Raw genomic sequence first — 18,688 nt, 5'->3', positions numbered from 1 at the left:
AGACCCAAAGACACACAAAACACATGCAACAACAAAATGCTGCAACGGAAAAGTGCTGCAAACAAAGAAACGATGCAGAACCAAAGACGCACAAACACACAAAACAAATGCGATAACAAAATGCTGCAAATACAGAAAAGATGCAAAACCAAAACGACACAAACCCCCAAAACACATGCAATAGAGAAATGCGGCATATTGAGTCAACACAACGGAAGTGTCCACACAACGGAAGTGTCCACACAACGGAAAAGCGCCAGGCCGCTAGGGGGTCCCGACCTCGCGACCTGGACCTATTACTGTATAGACCAGTCTGTATTGTACCTGACGAGAGTGAGCAAAACTTTTACAGAGGCGACATAAAAAGGTACGTGGTTTAAACATTTGGTTGTAATCTTTTACAATAATATAACAATAACAGTTCAAAAAGATTAACAGATTTACGTAGGCCTAACGCTAGCTGATTGTACGTTTTCTGTTTGTTTGTTTTTAGCTTAGCTTAGTTTAGCTAGCTTAGCTTAGCTTAGCTAGCTGAAATAAGCAACACCACTGAGACACTTAATTGATCAGCGAGGGGGAAAATGAATAAGAGGAAGGTGGAGAGAGGTTAAAAGGAGACCAAAACACATATAACACAGTAAAAACCCATATAATTAACCGAAAATTGATTTAAAAAAAAAAACTTATTTAAAAACTTCATAAAAACATAACCTCAACGACTTAGCAAACTGTCCTCATTTCCCCTATAGATGTTTTGTCCATTCTGTGGATCTGCCCTGACAGCTTCCCCTGGCTTTTGTTGCCTGTGTGGCAGAAACATCAGATTTCTAAAAGATGTGGCAAACAAAGTCCCTGAGGAGATGCCCACCACCAGTGCACAACCTAATGCACAGCCAAGCACTAGTGCAGGTAAATAGACAAATATGTTCTTGTATTAAATACATCTCAGCACTATGTCGCCTGCCTAGTTCAACAACTAACAAGGTGTCCTAAAAGGCCATGCAGGAAAAAATGATGAGACTCCTAGTGAGATTTTAATAATAAGAGTTACTAATGTCTGATTTTATTTTTTCTTGTAGTAGGGATCTCAGTTCTAGAGTCCTTTAATATATTTAGGGAAAGCAAAGAGAGGGAGAGAAAGACATTCTTTTCAAAGACACGTCAGAACTCTAGGAAGGAACAGAAACAGCAAATAGTGAAGGTATGCTCACGCACAAGTGACCAATGTAGACTCGTACACTAAAATGACAGACAATAACAATTAATATAATTTTATTATGTTAATTTTCTTTTCTTTCTTTAGATTTATGTTGGAGTTATGAGGATGAAAGGTGACACCCTTAAACCCGTGAGAGGGAAGGCACTTCCCCTTGATATTCAACCTCAATGGTCATCTGAACAAGTGCTCGCTGCCGCTGTAAAGAAGCAGAAAGATTTCAACCAGGATATGGAAGATCGTGCCCATGTTTTGTTGTATCCTGATGCCAAGGAAGTAAAAAACATCCCAGGAACAGACACCCCTTTCACAGTGCAGAAATACAAGGAGGCAATTGGAAAGTCCTACCAAAGATTAACATTATACATTTGTACTGTTGAGGACTTTGAAAACATTTGTAAGTGCTTCTGACACATCTTCCACCTTGTATTAAGCTCCACTCTATTATATGCTAGATTTAAATATCACAGATTTTTCAATCTACATCTGATGTTCTGTACAAGATAAATTCCACCCATGATCTGTTACACTGTCTGGTTTTACTTGTGTGTTGTCAAATGTTCTGGTATGACGGTGGCAGAGTTATTATAGTTTTGTATTTTTCATTAGTTTGTATTTCGTTTTTAATTTTTGTTCTAAATTTAGTAAAGTTTCAGTGAGTTTCCATAGTGGGTTTGCTTGTTTCAGTTTAGTTTTTATTGTTTAAAAATGTTAAGTTATAGTTTAGTTTTTATTAGTTTCAGTATTAGATTTAGTTTTTAAAACAATTATAATATGGGGGTATTTGTCAGGGGTAAGATTTAAGAAGTTCAGAATAGGTATTAAAATACAATACACTTTGTGAAGTTAATTGACTCATGTAGACATCCTAGTTTCAATAAACATAAGCGCCAACTCCTCCTCATGCTTGATGTGTAGACAAATTTCACCAAATTGACAAAGACTAAAACTAAAGACATTTTCCATGAATTTTTACTTTATTTAAGTTACTTTTGTAAGCACACAATACCATTTCAGTTATCCTTTTTTTTAAAGTCTAGTTTTTTTTTTAAATTTCAGTTAACTCAAATGTTTTTTTCACACCTAGTTTTAGTTTTTAGTTTAGTTTTACTTAACTATAATAACCTTGACTGGTGGCAGAGGTGAACACTGTAGTGTGCAGTTACCACGTGCTTCTACCATTTCACCAAATGTACATAGTGAGTTTTAATTTTAACATTTATGATTGATGGAAATGTAAGATTTAAGGATTCAAAAAAACATTTAATTACAGGTAAAATTGGGGAGATTAATGAAATTCATCTTTATACCCATAGTAATCATGACAATTATTGTTTTTCAAAGGTTGCAGTGGACAGTCTTCAAGTGATGATGACAGTGTGGTCCATATTAATTTGCCATCTGGAGACAGTCCACTTTCTGACACCGTGGTCAGTTTGCATCTATCATGGCATTTCTCTCTAAGCCAAGTGAATTGATAACATTTTCATTTGATCAAATCTGTCATTTGTGTGTTGTATACAGGTTTGGGATGATCCAGATAAAGTGAGCACACCAAAAATGGAGCACATTTTGCCTGGGTAAAATACAACACTGTCGACATGATATCCTGTTGCACAAGAAGCGTAATGTATTGACAGTACAGCACTTAAATTAATTTGTTTTTTGGTATTTCCAGACCTTCTAGACGCCCACAACCAGCGCCTGATCAAGTAAGATTTATTATTTAAAAATTCATACCTTGTAGTGTTCAATATGTGAACATGAAATCATAAAATGCCTGTAAATATTTTCATAGGTTCACCAAGCCAACCAACATGTGATGTGTATTATCTTGTTTGCTAAGCCAATGGCACTGTCATTAAATTAACTGCTGTAATTTCTTCGGTAAAACTAGGATGGAGGACAAACCAAAGTCCAGGAACAGGTCAAATCTGCCCAGAACAATTTCTACCGGTATGCTGTATTGACAGTTACAACCTTTGTTAAATGTTTACAAACAGTGTGCAGGAATAGGTCAAACGTGCTGGAAATTTGTTTTTCAGCAAAGAAATGAGAGGAAGATTGCCATCCTTTTGTAGATTAAATTTGAACCGCATATTAAGTATTTGAAAATATTTACTCAACTGTCCCCTTACTGCAGCAACTACACAAATGTGTATGCACCAGTTGTTATCGACAGCGAGTCAGAGCCAGAAGAACACATGGAGCTCTTTGCAGAGGAAAGGTATGAATTCCTACTAATTAGTATCTCTCTGAATCTTATTTGTGGCTTAATTTTTTGAAATTATAGTACACCGCTTCTTCTTTAACAGCACAGAGGACTTGACTGCTGCTGACATTGTCTCAGAACTCTCTGCAAAGACAAACAAAACATTGTACAGCAGATTCAATATTAACAGAGCCAGTGTGTGGGACGGAGCAATCCGTGGCTTCAGACGTGCTTCATTTGACCCCTCTCATGAGATCTTGGTTAAATTCACGGATGATGAGGGGCGAGCTGAGGATGGACTGGACAATGGTGGTCCCAAGCGGGAGTTCCTGACCCTCCTAATGAACTCACTGAGAACCCGAAGAATCTTTGATGGCCCAGAGGACAGGAAATATCTCACGTTTGACAGTGCAGGTAATGATGTTATTTAGAGGGATGTTTTAGAATTTTTCATGAGAATGTGGTAACTGTTGGTTAATGTGGTACTAATTGGACAAAAAATATCAACAGCTGCAAGAGATGATGAGTACTTTCAAGCTGGGACGATGATTGCAACCTCTATAGTTCATGGTGGTCCAGGTCCTCGCTTCCTGACAGAGATGCTCTACCAGCACCTCACAGGAAGAACAAACAATGACACTGAAGCAAAGATTGAAGATATAACTGACGACACCATGAGAGCTTGCCTGCTTGAGGTAGGTTGGCATTATTAACAAAGCTAATTTAGTTTCACCACCACAGTATGGTTCTTGAGAATCACTGTGCTGCACGTTTTATGTGTTTCCCTGCTCCAGCACAGCTGATGCAAATGATCATCTCATCATAAAGTTCTGCAGAAGCCTGATTATGATCCAATCATTTGAATTAGGTGTGTTGGAGCAGGGAACCACATGAAACATGCTGCACAGTGGCTCTCCAGAACCAAGTTTGAGAACCACTGACATACTGTACTGCAAAACATGCAGCTAACTTGTCACATGTTATGTTTGTGTATATGTGTGTGTATATATATATATATATATATATACACACACACACATACAAATATATAGATATAGATATATATAGATATGTTAATCAGTTAATCCTCTCTTAAAAAACCCAACCATGACCCCACAGTTAAAAAAAAATTCAACCTATTTCTTAATTCCCAAGTATATCCAAAGTCCTTGAAAAAGTTGTTCTATCTCAGCAGCTCTCCCATTTGAACCATAATAACAGGGACAAAAAAATAAATAGCTCTAAAACCTGATTGGAAAATGTCATGGCTGTGTTATGTTGATGTATGTTTTTTGATGGTTTTGATGCTCCTTTGATCTTTGATTGCAACTTCAGGTTGGCCTAACTGTGGAACAATGAAATGCAACATTTTTTTAACTTAGTATTGTCTAAACATGTTTTGTTACAATAAAAAATGTCATTATAAATGACAATTCTATTTTGAAGGATAAAAAATCTGCTAAAGTATATAGAGGTTTTTTTTTGATAAAGTACTTACATCCTCTGTCATATGGGAGTGTCCCAGCATATTGCTTTATGTTTATGGAGATTGTTCTCTACCCTAGATATCCAACGCAGCTACATTGAATGAACTACACGCGTCAATCGAGAGACATTCCAGCATGTTGCAGACTGCCGGTTGCTTTCAGTACCCTGACAGTGTGGATAACAAAAAGAAAATAATAAAGGATTTCATGCAGTGGTACATCATTTACCGCAACCATTTCGCAATACAAAGGTAATATATCTGCCTAATTTCACAAAGTTCAGTATGTACATTCAGTTCTTTGATTGTAATTAAAATACTAATGCAATGTTGCTACGAATGAAGGAATGGTATTTCCCTAAGGATTCAGAAAATGACAACCTCTTAGAAAGCATATTTGGAAGGTCTAAAAGAAATGCTAATAAAGGAATTAAGTCACTATTTTTTCGACAAAGAATTCCATTAAAGCTTTTTGGCAGATGTATTGTCGCTCTCCTCCACCTCATTAAAGATAGACACATACAACTTAAAGCCTGCAGGTGGTGGATGTAAGTGAATTATTAGAAAGCCAAAAATCATGCATGCTATGACCAATTGTGATATTAGGACGATTGAGGGTTTACAAGAGTGCAGTTGCATCTCAGGTGTATTCTTCACTGGACAATCCTGTACTTTTGAGAGAATTTAATTTTCAATCGAGTTTGCTTCACTCAACTTACTGACATCATGTAATATATCATCTTGGTCTTTGTCAAAGGGGTAAATTCGGGGTCCGAAATGACACCTGCCACAAGCCAAATTCTGATTAAATATGCAAGAGGCTAGTAGATTTATTTCACTCAGTGAAAAAAGGGTAATCTACTGAATGGCTGGCAAAATTCGAGAATTCGCTAGCCATTTGGCAGGGTATTTAAAAAGTTAATATCGGCCACTAGGTGAATATGAAAGATTACTTGCTCTAAATGATTGGTAATTAAAAGATTGAAATTGTTATAAGCATGTAAATGCTGACAGATTTTACACTGAATTTATTAACAAATTTGGTTAATGAGTGGTGGGGCTGCTCCTTTAAGAAGCTGCCATTGTTATCATCTTAGAGACATTGATTGCTCTGAATGTTTTCTAGATTCAAGGATGGGCTTGCAACACTGGACGTCATTCATGCTTTGGAGCAGCATCCATCTGTATTCAGGCCCTTTATGTGCTCAAGTGTGGAACAGCTGACATCTGAGATATTGGAGGAAATCTTTGAGGTTCAGCTCAGTGAAAAAGGCAGCACAAGACGACATGAAGAAACCAGAGCACTGGCATTCTGGAGAGACTATCTTCTTGAGACAGAAGGTTTATTTTGATTAGAACAATTTTTATCATCTTGATCTTCTATTTCAGTTGTATTGTAATATGCAGCTAATCCCAGTACTTCTTTTTTCAGAACGACAAGCAGGACTCTCTCTCCAGGACATCCTGATGTTTGCCACCGGATTGAACACACTGCCTCCCTCTGGAATTCAGCCACAACCCAAACTGACTTTTCAGTGGACGTCTCGCTTCCCAGTCAGCAGCACCTGTGCAAATACAATCAAAATACCGATGTCCAAGACTTATGATCAGTTTCAAAAAGACATGGACTTCGGAATACAAAACTCTCCTGGTTTTGGACTTTACTAATTTCAAAGATGGTATCAGAAAACAAGGTGTGATGTTGAATGTTTAAAGCAATTGCCACCTCCATTTTCAAACTTGTTCTGTGAAAGTTGGACTCACATTTCATTATATATCAGCCATGTTCTTCAATCTAATGTAGTTATCCACACAGGACTCCCAGGTCGATGGCTGCATCAGACCACTCTGTCTCTGTAGGTCCTCAAAGTGTGCCTGCAGATGGGCATCTCCACATGGACTGTAGGTTGACTCAGCCATAAACTCACCCAGTTCCTCCTGTGAGACTGGGAACCCACAGTCAGTTCCACCAAACCTGGGAGTAAAATATGCTTGTCAGTTCAAAATGACATTTACTTTTGATTTCACTGGTACACTAATTCTGGGCACATGGGCAGCAACTGTACACAGATCAGCCACAACCGCAAAACCAGCTGCCTAATAGGTGGTTTTAACTTTCAATAATTTGTGCCACGGTAGCTCCTCTGTGGGATCGTACTAGCCTTCACTCCCAACACATATCAGTGAGCCTTGGGTGCGCATGACGCTGTCACCCGTTTTACCAAATTGCTGACAAAGTGAATACTGGCTATAATTATGTTGTGCTGAAGTTAAGTTCATCCTGTGTAACGCGCTCGTGAGAAGTGTTGGTATCAAAATGTTATGTTGTATGTGAATTTAACTGGAAAATTTGTAATTTGTGACTGAAGTTTGGAAAAAGTAATTTTTTGTCACACTGAAAATTTGTAGAAATTGAGTGATGGATGACAAGATGAATAAAAGACAGGATTTTGATTGTCAGGGAAAAATGTTTTGACTGAAAGCTACTCAACAGGCAACAGTATTTAATTTTTAGACAGTAACGAAGTAAATTTGATAAATAAAATATAAAAATATTTGATACTCTAATTGATTAAAACCTGTGAGGCAGGTAGTACATGACATCTGGCTTGCCAGATGGACAACGAGACTGTTTAACAGGTCTGATGGTATGCGTGTTCCACTTTTCCTTGCATTCATCAAGGTGCCTCTGTAGCACATCCATGAACACAAACCGCACTAGGCATGTGTGCTCATGATTGCCATTGAAGAGGTGTCTCTCCCTCAGATCATTCATCAGGTCCATCCAGAACTGAGACCTGAAACAAACTCAAATTAGAGCTGTAGTTTGTATTAGATAAAGCATTTCCATGTTATAGTAGGGTCATAATCATGCCAAAATCAGGAAACGGCTTTATTTTTGCTTTTGGTAAAAGGTTATCTCACAATCTAAGTACGTTTGGATGTCTAGAAATTAATCTCTTGACATAACAAAGCACTGAAAATGTATTTTATGCATTACAAACACAATGTTTACCATATTGTGGTACATACAACTTTGCATGTTCATTTATAATTCTAATTCATTTTTTGGTGGCATTGTCGGCCGATTCTACTTCAACATGATTGCTAGGTGTCTCAAACCCCTTTTAGAGGTCCCTGATGAAGTGTTAGAGGTCCTGGAGATGGGTTTAGAGGTCTCAAAGGAAGTTTTAGAGATCCTGGAGAAAGTTTAGAGGTCTATCTTACAGTAATCATGGGCACAAGACATTAGTCTCTCCTAAAACTTCCTCCAGGATCTTTAAAACCTCCACTAGGACCCCTAAAACTTCCACTAGGACCCTAAATATCTTATATATAGATTAAACTACCTAACAGCATATAAAGTACTTAAAATAGGCTCAAACTTAAACATTTATAGCATTAAAATGCAATGTGCAGAAATGTGTGGAGTAATATTAATCCAAAAACATCCTATAAAATAGTAAACCACTGACAGGGAGCATTTTACTGCACAATGAGTACTTTTATTTTTGATACTTAAGGTACGCTTTGTTGACAATACTTACATACTTTAAGGTTTTGAATGCAGGAATTTTACTTTGAGTATTTTCAGTATGTAATTAGTACTGAAGTAAAAGATCTGATACCTCATCCACCACTGAGAAATATAAATAATTTACCAAATTTTACATTTTGTTTTTGTTGTGCCTCTGATGCAGAGTCCAGTCACAAGTAGTAATCAGAATAACTGAAATTTCCTGACCATTTTAATCAGCACTAGGATGTAAAAATAAATGTTGAGGACCACACCTCTGTTTTCGGAAATACGACCACCAGCTTTCAATTCGTTGGTTTGCTGTTGACGGTCCATACATATGACTGGCAGCCCCAGCAAAGCCATCAGTGTGTGATGATCTTAAGGCACAATGGATTGCCACCATTGTGCCATTTTCAGTGCCACAGTCCGTGCGAAGCCGCATTGGAATGATCCCACATTCTGAGAGACAATGCAGATAGTTTTGGGCAATGACTCCAGGGTCATTGTTGCTTGCTCTACACACCAACCACAGCACTTTGCGAGAGTAACCATCTATACAGCCACTAATGGCCAAGCCATACGGTTTTAGTTTGTCATAACCGTCAACATGCCAGACATGGTTTGGTCCATGGGAGCTGTAAACTCTTTTCACAAATCTCCTTCTTGCACGAAGTTGAACTCCTGCTGGATCAAGCTCTCTCAACAACGCCATGACATCATCCCTTCTCACTGTCAGAGAGTACTTCTGGCACAATGTCTGCCACATCATACGGTAGCCATAATGCTGGCCTGGTCCCTTCAGCTCTTCTTGGATGGCAGCACGTACAGCAGCAAGAGGAGAGTAATTTTTTTGCCTGGACAATGACAAACTGTTCAGTTTAGTCTTTAAAGAGCAAATGCTCATTTTAACATTGTGAGTCGTCGCCAGGAAGTCCAGAATTTCATCATTGCTGTAGCCATCATGAAAGTACTTTCTGATCAGATCCTCTTCTGTGGGGCTGTCCGATGCTGACCCTAACAAACATAAAGGGAGAAAAAGATAAAGAAACATTTTCACCAAGGACAGGCTGCAGCACATCATCCGGTCTGCAGCGATCCAGTCTATATAATGGTTGGGTCCCAAAACTAAGGCCTATAATATATCTGTTCAAATCCTATGTTTTCATATGTTTTTGGAACTTGCTATTCTTTAATTTTTACACTCAAAAGCTATTGTTTATTGGGAAGAAGCCATGTATGGACATTAATATTAACAGGCCCTATATACAAGATTTGGGGAAAAAAGTTGAAATTTTCTGATATTGAGGGTATGATACACATTTTCTGTACCCATATGTGTACATAATTTTTTCCTTCAAATGCAATCTTTTATTAATTTTGTGCCAATATATGAGATCTCTACCACTAATGGTAGTAGGAACATGAATATTTACATGGATATAGTTTATAATGTATAGTCATTTAGTGTACAAAGTGCCACTGTCCTTCCATGTTCCCTTCATAGTTAATTCCACGGCAGTGGAACTCAAACATTAGCCCTGTCGTATTTTACATTAAAAAAATGTCAAGAAAAGGAGGCCTCCATACTGAAAATACTGTATGTGGTAACTAATTAGTATTCCAAACAGTGTGGTGTGTCAAACCTTTATAATCTGCAAACAAACACATATGCATACAATCAAGACTACTTACTGTTGTCTTGATCTTGTGCCAAGAACTGTACATTTTTGCCACATGAGCCACAGAATACTAGGACCATCCCCAGATCTTGGCCACAGAAAGGGCAAAACATGGCAGCCTGGAAAGATAGACATTGATATGGTGAATCCATTTAGTGAACTCAATCCAAAATTACAGATCTAGTGATCATCACTAAATAAAGAGATGTTATATCAAAAGGAATAGGATATTTTGTCTGTTTATTTTCTGCTATTCTTCTGTAAATGGATGTGTACTCCCCGTTTTGTTTTACTCCATTACTTGTTTCTCTAGCATGTCTAATGTTCTTCAACTCTCCTCATCACCTTCCCATGTTGTTTTAATGTCCTTTCTCTGACTCCTCTCATGTAATTTTAACCTCTCTCCACCTTCCTCTTAATCATTTTCCCCCTCGCTGATCAATTAAGTGTCTCAGTGGTGTTGCTTATTTCAGCTAGCTAAACTAAGCTAAGCTAGCTAAACTAAGCTAAGCTAAAAACAAACAAACAGAAAACGTACAATCAGCTAGCGTTAGGCCTACGTAAATCTGTTAATCTTTTTGAACTGTTATTGTTATATTATTGTAAAAGATTACAACCAAATGTTTAAACCACGTACCTTTTTATGTCGCCTCTGTAAAAGTTTTGCTCACTCTCGTCAGGTACAATACAGACTGGTCTATACAGTAATAGGTCCAGGTCGCGAGGTCGGGACCCCCTAGCGGCCTGGCGCTTTTCCGTTGTGTGGACACTTCCGTTGTGTGGACACTTCCGTTGTGTTGACTCAATATGCCGCATTTCTCTATTGCATGTGTTTTGGGGGTTTGTGTCGTTTTGGTTTTGCATCTTTTCTGTATTTGCAGCATTTTGTTATCGCATTTGTTTTGTGTGTTTGTGCGTCTTTGGTTCTGCATCGTTTCTTTGTTTGCAGCATTTTTCCGTTGCAGCATTTTGTTGTTGCATGTGTTTTGTGTGTCTTTGGGTCTGCATCTTGTGTATTTGCAGCGTTTGGCCGTTGCTGCGCGTTTGTCCTTGTCGGCCACCGTACCTCCCCCCTCGCTCTCGGCTCTGCTCAGCTGAGCTGAGCGCTATGCGTAAACACGGGCAACGAGTGTCTTAAAGGGGAAGCGTCATCACATTTCTTAAAGGCATGTTTTAAATCATTTCCATGCAATTATTGCCAAATCTGTGTTAACTGGCTCTTAATGAAACGTATGCATTTAATCCAAAAACATACTTATGCTTCTAATTCTTTGTCATTTCCACATATTAATCCTGTGCTAACTCAACAAACCATACAAACTGAGGTAGAAACTATTCAAGAGGGTTGAGTTACTCCCTGCCTTGTAGGCTACACTATTTATTAATAGAAAAATAAAAGCTCAATTTCAACAAACCAAACTGATGAACTGAAGTGACTGACAGTATTACAGTAAATCACACACTGTTCACTTAATTTAAATTTCCACAGAAGACAATAATTTTCACAGAACTATATCAGGTTGCAGTGTCTCATGCAGCATTGTAAGCGGGGTTACCCATTGTTTATTTTACTCCTGAAACCTGGCATCTTTTAGCTTTCACAAGTGCATCGATATCAGGTGTCACATCCTGACTGGCAGCCAATTTCAGGATGTTATTCAAGTGCTTGTGCTTGAGCCTTGAGCGCAGCTTTGTTTTATTGATGCTCATTACAGAGAAAACTTGCTCACAAAGACATGTGGTTCCAAACATGCTCAACACTTTTGCAGCAAGGGCTGTCAAGTTGGGGTGACCTGGCAAGAGATACTGATAAAATATGTCCAAGCCAGCTGCGGCAAATTTGCCCTTCAAATCTGAGTCACGAAAATGTGAAATTAACACCTTCATGACGTTAACACGTAAACACGTTTGACACCCCTGTCAGGGAAATTTTGACACATTTGAGATTCTCCTCTGAAAATTGTGACACCACACACAATACAGTGAAATTCTATGAAATCATAATTATTGCTTCAGTAATATTTGGCCGATGTATGTATATGTATATATTTATGTAGCGCTTTTGTTTCTATTCTGTCTACCAGTTACTACTTATCTTATTGTAGCCTACAACAGAGTTAGGAAGTCCCTATAACAGATATATTCCTGTGTTGCAAAAGAACCTCAGCGACATTGATGAAAAATGATGGGCTCTGACTGCCATTGTTTTACATACATTCAAACTTAAACTTACACGGGGTCAAACTAGCAGTAGCAGCTACAGGTAAACAAGCCGGCTGTCGGGGGTGCGCGCGCAGCTCAGAGATGACATCTTCCAGGTCGGAGGTAGTAGGTCAACCTACAGACCGCGGATGTTGATAACAGACAAGCCCGGACTCAGAGGGGAATAGCACTAGTAACAAAATATTGGTGAAATGAACTAGTTTCGTGGCAGATAATGCTCATAGAGGCTGCGCTTCAGTGCCCCGAACACTCCAGTCCAGTCCGGTCCAGGTTGTAAAAAAACTGTAGTTCCCCTTTAAGTAGTTTCTGTGCTTACAATAATGTTTGTGTCTTAATTGAGAAAAATAACTTTTTCTCTGATCTAAAACAGAGCTCTGAGCTGATCTCCTCTGAAGATAAGGGGTCAGGTGATTGGCAGCCCCAAAAGAATGGAACAGAAGAAGAGGATTCTGAAGAGGAGGAGGAGGAAGAGGAGGCCAGTGTGAAGCGAAGGGTTCCCCAGCTGCGAAAGAAAAGGCCTGCACCCACACCCAGGAAGAGTCCGGTGAGAGCTCCAATTTAATAAAGTTGGAATTTCTCTAATCCACCCAGTCATGGCCCATAGCCATGACAATAGCATTTCATGATGATGATATGATAACAACATAAACATTTCATTTTTAAGTATGATAACTAACAACAGCAGAGCTAGGGAGAGGAAGTGTTGGTAAACCTAAATTTGGTTGAAAAAATTTCCACATTGAAGCCCCTGATACATAGAAACTTGGCATTCACTATTTTGTGTTTCTAACCCTAACCCTATGGCTGCACAAGTCCCTCCCCGGGTAGGTGTACTTGTATTAGACAATCTGGCTCTATTGACGCCTTTAAATCTAAACTCAAAACTCACTTTTTTGACTTAGGCTTTAATTAGTCCTTGACATCGACTGCTAGCTTCCTCGGTGGGTCGGTCTCAGTCTCAATGAGTAATCTATAGTATTAGATTCCACATTGTCCTGAAACAAGCTATTGTTTTGAAGAAAGTTGCATAACTGACAGGGGAGGTTAGAAATGGGTCTACAGTTCGCCAATACACCTGAATCTAGAGTAGGCTTTTTAAGAAGAGGTTTAACTACAGCTAATTTAAATGACTGAGGTACATAACCTGTAACTAGAGACAGTTTGATCACGTCTAAGAAAGAATCAGAATCAGAATCCTTTATTAAGAACTTCTTTAAGCAGACTGGTTGGGACGGGGTCTAGGAGACAAGTCGATGGTTTTGACAAAGAGATCGTTGAGGTTAATTGTTGAAGCTTGATTGGAGAAAAACTGTCCAGGTATACAGCAGGTTTTACAGCTGAGTTTAAAGTTCCTGTGCACTTGACACTAACAAATCTGAAGATCAGTGTGATGAGAATTTTGTACTACATGTAGAAGAATGTGAATTGATGTTACACAGCCCTCTTGAGAGAGACTGTTGGGTGTGAACTGTGACCTGTAGCTTGTGACCTCTTCTATGACCTTGTTTTATTACTTGTTTTGAAACTTGTTTTATGACCTAAGTAAGGAACCGACAGACACTGAAGGTAAACATCCTCCTCTCTGTAGGAAGGCTTGAATATAGTGATGACACACCCAGAGTGACAGAGAGAGATAAATACCCTGACTCCCTCTTTAGACAGCCAGTCTTCACTTTGTAACTGATCTGCGTGTTGCTCTGTGAATGCTCCTCTTGTACAAGATTAAAACCCTTGTTTGAACTTTGAACTGACTCCGATGTCCTTCCTCCAGTTCTAAATGAACGCAGAATTATTTTAACAATCAGTATTGGTGTATTTTACTTGAGAACCTGTTAGTGTTTATTTTTGATTTTTTTCTCTCAGATGAATTGGGCAGGGTGCCTGAGGAGAAGAGGACATCATGGAGACAAAGAAGTCAAAGTGGAGAGAGGGCATCCAAGGAGAAAAGGAACAGGTGGAGAAGAAGCGGGATGTCCGAGGAGAAGAGGATGACATGGAGACAAAGAAGTCAAAATGGGTTTTAACAACAGTTAAACAGTCAATGGGTTTAACAGTCAATGGGTTTTAACAAATAAGGTGCGAGTGACTTTGGAATCTTACTGTAAGCATGTACTTTCTAAGTTACAATATATCTGACGAGAAAAAAAGCAATTACACTGATTTACCGTATACTCCCGAATTACAAGTCCATCATCCTCACCAAGGTAGAGGCAAAGTGCCTTGAGAACTGCTGCCTTTTTGAGATTAACATCACTTGTAGCCTGTGTGAAGAGATTCCACCGATTAAAACATTCAGAAACACATAAATAACTGCAAAGACATTTTCCAATATCCAACCTGTGGTAACCTACAAACACTGACTTCCAATCAGCTTTGTCAAGTTTGATCTATATAGCTCAAAATGATGTGAAACATACTGTAAAAGGTCATCCTTTTTTAATTACAAAATAACTGAAGCGTGGCCTAGTTTTAATTTTTTTAAAAAGTGAGGTATAAACATGTTTTAACTCCCGTTTATTAAGGGATATACAGTACAACCGACAACAATGCTGTCCTCTTAACACATAAGTGCTTAGTACATCTACAGCCCGATCTTTTTATCACCACCTAAGAAAACAGGATTGAACTGGCACCTGTCTGATCACATGGCTGCATCTCTCGCACATATGGTATTATTGCCTTAAAAAGACAATATTTCTTTAGAAATTATTTTTGCACCTTGCAAATAATCCAGGCTGTTACTGATGATGCAAACTGGGGCTTCATATGGACAATACAATTACACAGTGTATGACACGTATGAAAAAAAATTCCATAACATTGTATATTTCATATTCTGTTCTGTTTTTAGGGTGACTTTAACATCTGTCTAGTTTCTGGCCAGAAACATCTCCCTTCTTCTGGAAAACAGATGTCAACTGGGGTAAAAGATTGTCCAACTGTACTATGAAGTTTGTCTCAAGTGGAAGTGTTGTAATCTGCTGGAATTCAGCATTTATCTGTTAGAAGTTAGAAAAGTAGCTTGCCATAGAGTTCTTCTGCCCCCAAGTGGCCAAAATAAAGAACTGCTTCCTCTACAGGAGATTTTTCTCTCTCCAAATGTCGGTCATCTTTTGTTTTACCGTATCAGACTTGAAATTTTAACAGGTGCACACTGAAATTGCATAATAAGAAGAGAGGAAAAGGCATGCATGTATTTACCTCATCAGTATGAAAGAATGCAGACCATCTGGCTTTAAACTCTCTGGCTGCTGGGTTTTGCTTCACCACCTCACTGTTTCTTTGTCTGACATCATTCAAAAGTTCAACTCTCACATTTTCAAGACTTTCATCTGTGAGGGTGTGATGGACAATTTAATTTTAATTTTAATTTTAATTTTAATTTTAATTTTAATTTTAATTTTAATGAAACGCTACAGATTGGATGGTGCAGGAATCATGTTTGTGATTGCACTTACATCTCCAACCCAACGCCACAATGCAATACCACCCAAAATGAAAGCCAACCAACGCTGCTTCTTATAGGCCAGTCAGCAATCACAGACATTACCCTCGTTAATACCAAATTGAGTTAAAATGTTGAAAGTGCAAAAATTACCAGCATGGCAATTAATAGAAGCAAATAAATATAAGAATACTGTGCAAGTGGGCCTAAGTTTTCACACATTTTGTAGGATAATTTTAAAGTATAGCTTACTATTCATTTAACAGATATTTTCTTTTATGTGAAATAATATTTACAATTACACAGTCTTCAAAAGATTAGATTCTATGATTAAGTTTATCGATTTGAGGGTCCATCCTTTGCCCATTATCACCAAAAGTATATTTTTTATCTAGCTTTTAGGATCAACCAATCACAGCTTTTGTAATGATGACTCATACCTAGCAACGGGGTCAACCACACCTCCTCACTAAGATAGGAGTTTCTGTCCATTCCTTGCTCAGCATTGTCTGAGAATAATCTGGAATCACTCCTAAGCTAAGACTCCTTGCTAGGAATTTTTAGGTTAAGTTAGGAGCTCTCTGAGAGGATTCTCAGAATCTTTAGGAATATGGGCCCAGGTAAATATTTGTACTTAGATCTGTATCAAGACAACACAATGTCAACTTCACGGTTGACCTTTCCTCCAATACAGTCATGATGACATTAGTGTTCTGTTATTTTGTCACTTTTTGAATTAAATTCTTGAGAATTTGGACAAAACTGGTTTAAACTTTGAAAAAAAACCCAAGAAGAAATCTATACTCATGTTTATAGAACAATTTCTCAACAATTAAGTACAGTAATGTAAGTAAAGTTTTATGTCATTTGTTCATAAAATATGTGTTTTTCCTGTCATAACTTAGTTTTTGTCAACACCGTTAGACACAATAGAAAATTAATCATTCCTATTTGTTTGGTCTGCTATAGATTTAACCCTTGTGTCTTCACCTTGACTACACACATGTTAAATGTTGAATATTCCTTTTTATTAAATTTTTATGCTGTGTCACATGTGCTCTTTGAAAACTCTTACGTCACAAAAGTCTTATCATTTGCATTTAATACAAAGAATAAAAGTTCTGGACATAAAAGAACACATTATTTCATTTAAAGAAACAACTACATTAATAATTTGGCTGTTTTAGAGAAACAGTTTGAAAGTATTCAAAAATACATACAAAATACTAAAGATTTTCTCCACTCAAATACATTTAACTTTGCTCATCCACTTAATTAAACAATTTGGTACAACAAATAACTTATCATGTAAATTTTACTTTCTTTCACCACTGTCAGACAGAGAAAATGATGGTGTTGACAAAAATAACAAACCTATAGGAACTTTTTTGACCTTTTTATTTTAGCAGATGTGAAGAGTTGTAGGGGGGTCGTCAGGAATATAGCTGACTATGTATTTGTCTGATTTTACTGCTAAATTATAAATGGCTTTTTGCTGTGACGCTAGTTTGGATGCCTCTTTCCTTTTATTTTATTCCAGGCTGTTAAGGACAAACGCCTAAAGACATATTCGCCATAACGAACCCCTGCTTATGGTAAATATACCATATTTCAATATATTTCCATTGCACAGTCAGTGGTGTAGATGTCAGCGTTAGATGTTAACTACTATCTGATATTATTTTGCTTCTGGATTCTTTCTCTTCAGAAAAATTGGTCAGAGATTATCAAGGCCACGTTGCGGGTGCCAACCCCACAAAGAAAATGCTGGAGAACGCTAAACAGTGTTCAATGCACATCATTCAGTTTTTGCGGTTCATGGCCAACTCAAAAATCCCAAATGTGGATTTACTCTTTCTGAAGAATTATGGAAGAGTTCGAGAGTAAGACTACACATTTTTTAAAGATTTATCTCTTGGAATTGATGTGTAATTAAAATAAAAGACATGAACTTGAAAAAAATGTTCACCAAGGTTTGTGGCTGAACTCAAAGGGCGTGGATTCAAACCGAAAACACAGAAAATGTACCTCACTGATGTGAGGTGAGGTGTGATTGGATAAAAGTCTACAGTAACTGAAGGAACTTACAGCACCATGAGTGAGGAGGGCTTTGCTGTCCTTCAAGACAGTATTGAGGGCAAAATAGCTCCCCTGGAAGTCAAAAGATGTCATGATCATGATAATGATATATAGGAAATATTAAGGATATAGATGAAAAAAGACTTGACTTTATTGATCCCTTTGAGATGACTCCCTCAGGAAAATTGAATTTCCAGCTGCTTACAAAGTAAGGAAGCAGCACACAAGGCAGTTTGCAAACAACAACAACAACTACTCGCAAACGGGTGTATAAATATATATATACATATAAAAATAAGAAAAAAAATGAACAATAAACTCTTAGCTAAAAATAAACAATAAATTCTTGGTTAAAAATAGAAAGTAGAGATAAGAAGAAAATGAAAATAAATATAGAGGACTGTATATGGCATTGTGTTATTGTACAGTGGATAAATACAAGATACAGTTCAGTCACCAAACACGCTTAATTTTGTGGATTGTTACTCTTCATCTTGTGCCCTGATCAGGTTAATTAATAAGAAAGACAGATGATAAAGCTAAGATTCAACTATAATTCTCCTTGAGCATTAACATTCCAGGTCTGTCCTAATGTATACTTGTTAATTGATAGTATCAAGGATCAGGTAATACTGTATGTACCTTGAATGTACTTTGTGAATGTGGTAAAATGAATCCTTTATATTTTGTTTTTTGATCTTTTGTTTGTTTCAACTCACGCTTATGCACATAAATATGTATATATACTGTATATGGATTTGTATTATTCACCCCTTTGGATGTTTTCCTCTTATATATAAAAAAATATACAAAAAAAGAAACATTTTC

At 37.6% G+C, this 18,688-nt stretch overlaps 1 protein-coding gene and 1 long non-coding RNA gene across 2 annotated transcripts; one reads left to right on the top strand and one right to left on the bottom strand.

Annotated features, from left to right (window-relative positions):
• The first annotated feature begins 279 nt into the window (after nt 1–279).
• On the top strand, nt 280–7,486 carry LOC311253789 (G2/M phase-specific E3 ubiquitin-protein ligase-like). The gene is made up of 14 exons (XM_084384268.1): nt 280–367; nt 750–909; nt 1,080–1,201; nt 1,304–1,613; nt 2,561–2,646; nt 2,741–2,796; nt 2,895–2,928; nt 3,114–3,172; nt 3,360–3,443; nt 3,532–3,842; nt 3,939–4,123; nt 4,994–5,166; nt 6,041–6,255; nt 6,347–7,486. Exons 2-14 carry the CDS (start codon nt 750–752, stop codon nt 6,580–6,582), a joined length of 2,031 nt encoding a protein of 676 aa, XP_084240394.1. The 5' UTR covers nt 280–367; the 3' UTR covers nt 6,583–7,486.
• A 1,481-nt stretch (nt 7,487–8,967) lies between these two features.
• On the bottom strand, nt 8,968–11,162 carry LOC311253794. Its single transcript, XR_014621907.1, has 3 exons — nt 10,751–11,162; nt 10,127–10,232; nt 8,968–9,448 (listed from the first exon to the last, which is right to left on the bottom strand). It is a non-coding gene; the product is annotated as an uncharacterized lncRNA (long non-coding RNA).
• Nucleotides 11,163–18,688: the final 7,526 nt, after the last annotated feature.

This window comes from Pagrus pagrus (genome assembly GCF_965226575.1).
Source record: "Pagrus pagrus genome assembly, contig: HAP1_SCAFFOLD_45, whole genome shotgun sequence".
NCBI lineage: Eukaryota > Metazoa > Chordata > Actinopteri > Spariformes > Sparidae > Pagrus > Pagrus pagrus.
Note: the sequence above shows the minus strand (reverse complement) of the source record. Positions and strands in the feature narration are given on the sequence as shown.